This window comes from Catharus ustulatus, chromosome 17 (assembly GCF_009819885.2).
Source record: "Catharus ustulatus isolate bCatUst1 chromosome 17, bCatUst1.pri.v2, whole genome shotgun sequence".
NCBI classification, from domain to species: Eukaryota; Metazoa; Chordata; class Aves; order Passeriformes; family Turdidae; genus Catharus; species Catharus ustulatus.
Window position 1 is genome coordinate 8,189,322 of NC_046237.1, and position 9,963 is coordinate 8,199,284.

General features: G+C 63.7%; 1 protein-coding gene across 1 annotated transcript; it reads left to right on the forward strand.

Moving 5' to 3' along the window:
• Positions 1-4,779, forward strand: LOC117004456 (keratin-associated protein 10-6-like). The gene is made up of 13 exons (XM_033075233.1): positions 1-76; positions 1,047-1,196; positions 1,466-1,609; positions 1,879-2,019; positions 2,295-2,429; positions 2,544-2,687; positions 2,797-2,940; positions 3,129-3,278; positions 3,364-3,510; positions 3,593-3,712; positions 4,225-4,395; positions 4,445-4,624; positions 4,745-4,779. Exons 1-13 carry the CDS (start codon positions 1-3, stop codon positions 4,777-4,779), a joined length of 1,737 nt encoding a protein of 578 aa, XP_032931124.1.
• The last annotated feature ends 5,184 nt before the right edge of the window (positions 4,780-9,963 follow it).

The window sequence follows — 9,963 nt, forward strand, 5'->3', positions numbered from 1 at the left end:
ATGAGCCTAAGAGTTTTCCTCCTCCTGTGCCTCCTCATCCTCAGGGCAGAGCCGAGTGTAACACCAGAGAAGGGCGGTGAGTACCAGGAGTCAAACCCAGCAGCTGCCAGGCACAGGCAGCCTGGGAGCAGCTCCTTCATCCCTGCCCCATGTCCCTGCCATGTCCCCTCTGTCCCTGCCCAGCCCATGCTGACAGGGACTACGTCCCAGCTGGCTGCAGCATCTGCACTGCAGCCCTGCCTGGGGGGCCCTGAACCCCACCCCAGGGTGCAGGGGCATGTGTGCATGCCTTCAGCCCCTTGGGCACCCCCTGCACCCCATGGGCACAGCAACTGTCAGCTCTCAGCAATATCACGTGCAGCAGGTCTGTGCTGCACCCTGGGCACAAACCCTGCTGCCAGCCTCCCCAAGGGACAATGCCTGGGGTGATGGTGCCCAGCAGCTGCAGGGCTCTGCCCACACCGAGGCCACAGCCGGTGCCTCTTTGTTTGAACCAAGCAGCTGCTGTTTGCAGTGAAACTCCGTCAGCGTCTGTTTGCAGCCCAAACACCCGGCCCTGCCACAGCCCCAGCTGGCAGCAGGAGCCGGGCACAAGCGCCAGCTAGAGCTCGCCTGTACCAGAGGCAGGGCTGTCCAGGGTTTCCCGACATGGCCAAGAGGAGCACAGGGTGCCAAAGAGAAGAAGAAGGAGAAGGAAGAGCAGCAGTGAGGAGTGTGCTGCTTGCAGTGAGGATCCCCACGGCAGAAGGATGCTCAGGAATAGACCCTGACCTCCAGCTGGTGCTGGCACTGTGCTGGCTTCACCCTGACAAGGGCCAGTGACACTGTGCTGTGCTACATGTGCTACACTGTGCCACATGGTGCTGTGCCATGCAGGTCTTGATGTGTCCAGCAACCCCAGGCCATGATGCAGAGAAGTCTCCCGGCCCCGGGCTGCAGTCCCTGCTCCAGTTCCCTGGTCCCTTCTGAGAGACCCACATCCTGCTTCCCCAGGGATGGAGGATGAGGGGCTCTGGCGCTGTTCTCACATCGCCATCCCAACACAGGGGACTCCCAGAAACCAGGGAGGTGTCCACGGGACTTCATGCGCTGCTTGCGCCTGGAGTCCCCACTCTGTGCCAATGACTCCAGCTGCCCCGCCGGGCTCAAGTGCTGCCACTGGGAGTGCCGGCTCCGCTGCATCCCCCCGGCAGAAGGTACGGACGGCACCGCAATCCAGCCGCTGACACCACCTCTGTCCCGGGGCAGCTGGCACCCTTCTCCCTGTCCCATTCCCTGTGCAATCCGCATTGCTATAGAGCAGCTCCCTGCCAGCAGCCTCCTTGACCGCCGCTGGGATATGTGGCTGGGATGGGACACAGGAAGGGCTGCAGCCAGGGCGAGGCAGAGGGGTCTGGCAGGGGCATAGGATACTGCTCTAGGATACTGCAGTACAGCCTCACCTCTCGGCCCCTCGGCGCTGCAGAGAAGCCCGGTGCCTGCCCGGCAGCAGCCCCCGAGAGGCTCACTGCCCCCTGCTCCTTCCCCTGCCTGGAGGACAAGGACTGCCTGGGAGCGCAGAAGTGCTGCCCGCTGGGCTGCGGCTCTGCCTGCTTGGAGCCGGCGCAGGGTAAGCACTCGGCGGGGACGGCTGCGAGCCCTGGCTCACCCCACGGACCCTGTCGGGCCATAGTTGTCCCCCTGACGTCCTGGCCCCTGGGGCAGCACACGCAGCTTTCCCTGCACCGGCAGCTCCTGAAAGCTGCCGGGAAAACCCCACACCGGGATGTGGCCGCAGGCACCAGGAATGTGCGGGTCACGGCAGGAACCAGGGACCCCCGGGGCAGGCAGGGCGGCCGGTGGGGATGCTGAATCGTCACACCCCTTCCGCCCTGTCAGACCAGCCCAAGCCCAGCGAGGGCCCCACGGTGCAGCCAGGACCATTCCGGGAGCGGTGCCGAGGCGACGGCGACTGCCCCGACGCGCAGAAATGCTGCAACAGCAGCTGCGGCCACCAGTGCCTGCCGGGAGCACCGGCCGGTGAGGCAGGATGGGGCAGGATGGGACAGGATGGGCAGTGAGGGCGGGGACACGACTCAGAAACCGGGAATGATGCCGGGGGTAGCAGCCACAATGGCACAGAGCAGTGGCACGAACGGGACCCCTCACCCTATCTTGCCAAGGTGGGCTCTGCCGGGTCTGGGGGAAGGACATTGCACAGCCCCCAGGTGGGCACTGGAGTGGGAGGGAAGGGAACAGTGCAACTGCCCTCTGGTGAGGCCACCGTCATGCTCTGATCCTGCTCCACGGTGCAGAGGACACCAGCCCTGCCCCAGTCACTCAAAGGCCACTGCAGCACCTGTGGGGATGCCTCACGGACCAGGACTGTCCCCCAAACTACGTGTGCTGTCACCAGCTGTGCAGCAGGCACTGCGTGGAAAACAGTCAAGGTGAGGGGGCTGGGAGCCACCCCAAAGATTCGACAGCCCCACGTGCCCTGATCCCCACAGCTGTGTCTCCAAGCAGTGGCACTGCAGCCACTGCATGCCACACCATGCCTGCAGGGAAGGACGGATTCTGCCCAGTCCGTGCCGGGCTGTTCCCCAGTTACAACTGCAGAGCCTGGTGCTGGCACGATGGCGAATGTCCCCACGAGGAGAAGTGCTGTCTCCGTGGCTGTGACTATGTCTGCCTGCCCCCATCCCGAGGTGACACATACGGGCAGGGGTGTCCCCCAGTTCCAGGGACTGTGAAACTAGGTGGGGAAGAGCCGCTGTCGCTGCTTGCGCTCCCAGCCCCGCTGCCTCCTGCCCCCAGAGAAACCAGGTATCTGCCCGCTGGCTGAGGAGGCTCCACTGGCTCCATGTGGCACCCCCTGCACCAAGGACTGGCAGTGCCCGGGGGCTGAGAAGTGCTGCAGCAGCAGCAGATGTGGCTATGTGTGCTCAGCTCCCGAACCAGGTGAGGAGATGGTCGCTAGAACAGTGATTCTGCCAGGAATGCTGTCAAAGCTCCTGACTGCAGGATGTGTGACGGCGCTGCCATAGGGCAGGCCCTCAGATCCCCAGGTGCAGCCGTCAGGGCACCCCGAGGCTGCAGAAAAGGAGGTGCCTGCAATACAGGGTGGTCCCTCCTCCTGCCCCTCTCAGACAAACCCGGTGAGTGCCCAAAGGTGAGGCCACAGCACACATCAGAGCCGTGCACGGAGACGGACTCCTGCACCCACGACAGGGACTGCTCCCGGCAGGAGAAGTGCTGCTTCTCTGGCTGCGCCATGCGCTGCACCCGCCCTGCCCAAGGTGAGTGTGGCGGCCACCAGCAGAGGGAATGATGTGAGAGCAGGGCTGGGACCTCCGCCCTCACCTGGATCCCCTCCTTTGGCAGAGCACCCCGGAGAGTGCCCCCGGGCAGAGCCGTGCTGGGACCCGCGGCGCCGGCGCGGGAGCCAGTGCCTGGATGACAGCGTCTGCCGGCGAGAGGAGAAGTGCTGTGACACCGGCTGTGGCTGGGAGTGCGTGGCCGTGCCCAGAGGTAGAGGGCACAGCCTGTTTGGGGGGAGCTGGCCCCAGCCCCCCAGGGGCAGCCAGGTGACAGCAAGTTGGTGCCCCTGCAGACAGCGGGGACAAAGCTGATGGCCGGTGTGTGGAGGAGTGCCAGGCTGATTCACACTGTCCCCGGGGACAGCGATGCACCAGCATCGGCTGTGGCCATGTCTGCATGGACATCCCTGGAGGTGAGAACCAGCCAGGCCCTCTAGGAGCCATGTGTGTCTGCCCTGGAATGCCCCATGGTGAGGCGCCCCGGGCCAGATGTCTCCCAGCTGGGTGATTACCTTGCAGGCAGAGTGGGAGTGTGCCCCATCCCCAGGGATGCGGGTACATGCTTGGACCTGTGCAACTTCGACGAGGAGTGTCCCTGGGGCCACAAGTGCTGCAGTAACGGCTGTGGGCACGTCTGCACGCCAGCCTCTCTGCAAGGTCAGCCCCTCACACCCACCCAGCCCAGCAGGGACAGAGCCCAGGTCCCCTTGGCACCCACCCCGGGGCATCCTGGCCCTTCATCCCCAATGAGGACCCCTCACCATGACCACACTGGAGCCCTGAGCTGGCTCTGCCAAGGCAGCTGTACCCTGGGGGTCTCACACCCTCCACAGATATGACCTGGCCCCACCCTTCTTTCCATGCAAGTGATCAGCACACACAGCCTCCGCTCAGTCACCAGGTGACCACCCTTCCCTGCCCACAGAGCGTGACACTGTGCCTGTGCCCCAGCCCAGTGCTGAGCGGTGCTCGGAGGAGTGCGAGGCGGACTCACAGTGTCCCTGGGGACAGAGGTGCACCCACACCTCCTGCGGCCGTGTCTGTGTGGACACTCCTGGAGGTGAGGCACAGGAGACCCAGTGTTGCCCCAGGAGATGTGGGGTGTCTCAGCCAGGTGGTCCATGGAAAAGTGCTCTGCCTTGCAGGCAGAGGTGGAGAGTGCCCCATGCCTGTGGGCATTAGTAAGACCTGCCTGGACCTGTGCAGCCTCGATGAGGAGTGTCCCTGGGGTCACAAGTGCTGCAGCAATGGCTGTGGCCACGTCTGCACACGGGTGTCTGGTGGTAAGGAGGCCTATGGCCACCCTAAGGAGGCCAGCATCAGGGGTAACACCAGGTCATGCAGGGTGCCAGCTGACCTGTATGCTGACACAGCCCTCAGCATCCTCCCAGCTCAGCATCACTGTGAGGCCAGTTCCCACTGCTGCCCCATTGCTCTGCTCCCAGCAGATGCCTCTGCAGGGCAAGGGGATCTGAAGTGATGCAGAGTGGGATGGAGCTCTCATGGAGCTGGCCAGCATGGCTGCAGTCATGGCCACTGGTCCCTCACTCCTGCAGTCTCGTTGCTCCCTAAAAGCACATCCTCCTTTTCAGATGCTGTGTGATGGGAGAGCAGTTCCTCTGCAGCAGGAAGATTACTTCATTAGGGGACATGGGAGAGTCATGAGCCCCAGCTGGCCTGTCCCCTCCCCACCACCTCCAGCAATAAAGTTGTGCTTGTCTGCCTCCAGCTGCCCCATATGGTCCTGGAGTGGCCTTGAAATCACCTGAGGCCTCCAGGGCCAGGAGGTTCAGCCAGAGTTGGTGCCACAGCGCCAGTGGAGCAGTGCAGACACAGACCCGGGTCAGGAAGGCTGGGGACAGGCACCTCCCCAGGCATCCATCAAGGCAGGAGCTGTTCCTCCTCCATTCAGTGGCTCCAGCTCCCAGTCAGGTCGTGTCGGCAGCTTGAAGGCAGGGTTGGGCTGGGAGCCCATCCGTGGCAATGGGAGCTGCAGGGGTGGTGGCTGGGTGAGCCCTGCCATGCCATGCTGCTGGAGGCACCCACCGCCCATGCCCATGAGGGAGGAGTGCCCAGAGGGACGGGCACTGTCTGCTCGTGCCAGCACAGGCAGGAAGGACCAGACCCAGACCTGCTCATCCAGGGACCCGTCCTTGTATTGTCACGGTCCAAGGGGAGGGACAGGCTCCTCGGGTCAGGCACCAGGCATAGGAGGGGGCATCCATGCTGGCATGGGCACATGTCCCTGTCCTTAGGCCAGTGAGCATTCCAGGCAAACCACAGCCCCCAGCATGGCCACCCTGGCCCACAGCCCTCATTGCCACCTGTCCCATGGTCTCCCTGTAGGGTTGGGGATGTGGCCACCAGCAGCAGCTTCCCCCCGGCAGGGGCTGTGCAGAAGCCCCCACTTCCCAGGCCAGCACTACCAGGCACCTGGAACTGAGAGCTGGGACATCAGGAGAGGGGCCAGGAACAGCTGCCATCTGTGGCCCACAGCACACTGCTAGTTACTGACATGGGAGCAGGCCTGGAAGCACTCGCCCTTGGTCTCGAAGTTGTTCCTGTTGCCGCCGCAGCCGCCGTAGATGAACTCCTCACACTGCTGGCTGGAGGCATTGAAGAAGAAGCGGCGGAAGAGCGCCTTGCAGTTCCCACAGACTGAGGGCAGGTAGCAGAAGTCTGCATGATCCAAAGGGGACAGGCTGAGCCAGGGCAGGGGGGGACACCACCATGCCTCAGCACCCTCAGGCCTCGGACAGCTGTGCACAGTTCTGGTTCCTTTATGCTGCTATACCCTTTGTGCCAGCACACAGCCCCGCACCCCCTGCCCACAGCCCTGCACGCCAGTACAATGGGGTGACCCCCAGGGTCTGCAAGACCCACCAAGAGCTCAGGAAACCCCAGGGACCTCCCTTCTCAGTTTGTCACCCCATGTCAGCCAACACCCCTCCTGTCACCCGCCCCTATGAATGCCACACTGCCACTCCAGAGCCCCCCCACCACAGCACTGAGTCCTCACCCAACACTGGCTCCTGGCACGTGTGGCCACACTTGCTGGGACAGCACTTGGTGACTCCACGGCAGTCGGCATCGCTGGTGCAGCGCGGACAGGAGGCACCCGTGTGGCAGGAGCCACAGTCCTTGTCCAGCAGGTCCTCCACCTCTGAGATGTGGTAGCAGTACCCAGGCTTTACTGCAGGACACAGTGGCCACCAGTAAGAGGCACAGAGCAGGGGCCACAGCAGCACCCGGGATCAGACCCCAGGCTCCCACAGTCCCACACTTGTAGGCACCTGGCAGCTTTTGGGGCAGTGGGAAGCACTGCACAACAGCAGCACCCAGAGCATCTCCATTCCCTGGCCATGCCCCAGCCACACTCACCCATCCCCAGCTCCTCTTGTCCAGCTTTGTGCGGGGCCGGGCTGGACCGCTCGGCAAGGGGGAGCAGGGCAGCAAGGAGGAGAAGACAGCCAGGTGGCAGCTCCATGGTGCCCTGGATAGCCGGGTCTGGCTCTGGGTGTGGTGGGCCGGGATTTAAGGTGTGGAGGTGGGGCGGAGGGAGCAGGGCTGGTGCCTAAACCCAGCTAATTCCTGCCATGCAGGTAATGAGCCACACCCAGGCGGGGCCTGCTCTCCCTGGTGGCATCCTGGCCACAGCCCTCGAGCTGGGGGGACCGGTAGGACAGGCCAGCTGTCCCGGCACAGCCCTCAGGGGGCCCAGCTGGGTGGTGGCAGCATGCCTAGGCTGGGCTGGGGACAGCCCGCAGCCTCCTGGGGACAAGCCTGTGTTGGCGACAGACATGGGAAGATTGGCACTGGCCTCTCCATTGCCAGGGATCATCACAGTGCCATGCCAGGGCATGGAAAGCTGCCAGCCAGGGAAGGGCTGGGGCACGGCATGGTGCAGCACCACTCTCCCTATGCTCCCTGTGGCGCAAGTCCTGAGGAAAGTCTGTGCCAGAGCTGTATCCCTTCATCGCCTTCTCCCATGCTCCCTCGTGTCTGACAGAGAACATCCTGGGCAGGAGGGCTCTCACACAGGGCTTGTGGAGCACCTCGCTGCCTCCCGTTGTGGCTGTGGAAGGCAGGTCCCGCTGGATGGTGATGCTCCCATCCATTCCCACCCGGTGGACATTTCTGTCCCTTTGCCGCCTCCTCCATCACCCTCTCCCGGTTTGGGGCTTTCACCCGCTCTCCTCCTGGGGAACACAGTGCAGAGCAGGGTCCTGTGCCCTGTGGAAGGCAGCGGGGGGGATCCAGCGGCTCTATCATGCCTGGGTGGTCCCTGGGGCTGGTTCATGGCTCGCAGCAGCCTCAGCTTCCAGGGGGGCGAGCCCACGGCAGCGCAGGGCCCTGGGAGGCACCGCCGGTACCCGTGGGCGGGCGTGGGGTGAAACCTGCCAAGGAGGGAGAAACAGATTAAGATATTCCCATTCAGCAAGAATAATTGTCTTCCTAATTACTGCCGTAATTACTGTCCCAAAGGGGAAGCGGAGGACGAGGAAAGCTCCGTGGGGAGGGACCAAGAAAATCGGAGTCAGGGTGGGGTTTGGAGGGCGGTGACGCCCCCCGCCCACGCCCCACCGCAGCTTTTCCTGCCTCTCCTCCGAAGCACCAGGATGAGGTCCTGGCAGTGTCCCTGGCATGGGACACGGCGATGTTGTCAGTCCTGAGCAGTAGCAGGAGTGGGAGCAAATCCGGAGGGACGTGCCGGGGTCGGTCGGGGGTGCAGAGTCAGGGTGGGCAGTGGGAAAGATACACCGGTCCAGGGACTTAGTGGCCACCCTCGGTGACCACAGCGCCAAAATCCACCGGGGCTGAATTTTTCCTGCTGTCTCCCCGGGGAATCGCAGCGGCCTGGTGATCCCTGGACAGACTGATGGCATCTTCCAGAGCAGCCCTGCCTGTCCCTGCGCCAGCAATAACACCATGGTCAGGCTGAGACAACACCACGGTGGATGCAGGGACATGCATGGTCCCAGAGATTAAGTGGGGGCTTGTCCCAGGTAGATGTTGAGGTTTCACATGACAGAAGATCACCCCCAGAGGAGGACGTGTGTCGTACCCCCGTGTCTGCCCTGACACCAGGGACCCGCAGGGTAAGCAATGGGTGCGGCCGTAGGGCACAGCCACCAGCCAGACCTCGTCTATGGGGTACCCAGGGAACATCCAGGAATGCGGCACCCAACAGGGACAGGGACAGGGACAGAGGCGGCGCTGTGCCACTGGGAAGATGCTCCTGGCCAGGCCAGGGCGCGCGGCAGGAGCGATGCCGAGGGGCAGAGCGTGGAATGCACACACACGTGTCCACAGCTGGCTCCACGTGCACTGCACACACACACACACACACGTGCAGAGTGAATGAACCCTCCTGCCTCTCCCAGGGACGGGCACTCCCGGAAGGGACTGTCAGGGAAAGCCCCCGCAGCTCCCCTGCTGTACTTGCGACACTGCAGTGTCCAGTGCGGCCAATCCCATGGAAGGGCAGAGGCAGCTTGAGCACCATGTGACGGGAAATTGAGCACCCACTCTGCCTCTGGCAAGGACACGGGACCCTTTGCTGCAGCCCTGAAGTGCTGGTGCCCACGCAGAGCCCCCATCCCCCTGTCCCCAGCAGCAGGACTCCATGGCCCTGGACCTTTCCTGCTCTCCAGGTGCTGGGCCAGCTGGGCAGCGCCTGGCCAAGAGATGCAGGGCTGAGGGGCCGGTGGCAGTGTGGGGCTGTGGACCGTGTCCGGTCACAGGACGTCCCTGAAGAACCAGCGATTGTTCTCAGAGGCAGAACAATGCCCGGAGAGCTGCCAGGGCACCACGGGCTGCTCCACAGCGCCCGGCCCGGGGAACCTCCTCCACTGTTCCACCAGGGCAGCCCCAAGCGGGGTCCCCCGGCCTTTTGCTGCTGCCTGCCCCGTAGCTGTCTCCTGCAGTGGGAAGTTGCACTGGCTGCTCTTGTCTTGTGGCAGTGTTGCTCTCTTGGGGCTGCACGGAGCCCAGCACCAAGCAGCAGCATCTTCCTGCCTCTCCCGAGGCTTGTCCAGCAGCAGCTGCCCGCGGGAGGGAGGGGAGGGTTCACGCTCAGATGGAGCGTGTCAGATGCTGGGGCATGAGCCAGGTCATGGGCACCAACCTTCTGCCCCAGGAGGATTTAAACCCCTGCCTGTGCCCAGAGGGGCAGCCCCCACGCTGCCCATCCACGCCATGCGGCTGCTGTCGCTGCTCCTGCTGCTGGGGCTCTGCTGCCTCTGGGCACGCCTGGTCTCCCCAGGTGAGTGTGGGTGGGCACGGGTGGGCACAGGTGGATGTGGGAGCCAGTGGAACAGTGCTGCAGGGGGATGTGTGGCCATGGGCACAGACACCACAGCATCCCACCTGTGCCATCTCCCCTCCATCTTTTCATGCTGCAGAAATGACCACCAAACCCCCCACAGCTCCCTGGGAGAGCTATTTGAGGGTCTCTGGAGCCTTCACCCCTGCTGTGGGGCTGGCAGATGTGCCCAGTCATGCTACAGAGTGAGGGCCTGAGCACGGATTCCTGTCTTTTCCAGAATTCACCTAGGCCCTACCTGGACCTGGACCAAGGACCCAGTCTATGCAGCCAGCCCACACCAGACAGCCAGACAGCTGGACAGCTGGACAGCCAGCCATGGAGGGCTCCAACAGCTGC

Coding starts and splice junctions, on each gene's coding strand:
- LOC117004456 (XM_033075233.1), top strand. CDS start 1: ATGAGCCTAAGAGTTTTCCTCCTCCTGTGCCTCCTCATCCTCAGGGCA. Junction 2,941..3,128: donor GTGCTCAGCTCCCGAACCAG/GTGAGGAGATGG, acceptor TGCCCCTCTCAG/ACAAACCCGGTGAGTGCCCA. Junction 3,511..3,592: donor GTGCGTGGCCGTGCCCAGAG/GTAGAGGGCACA, acceptor GTGCCCCTGCAG/ACAGCGGGGACAAAGCTGAT.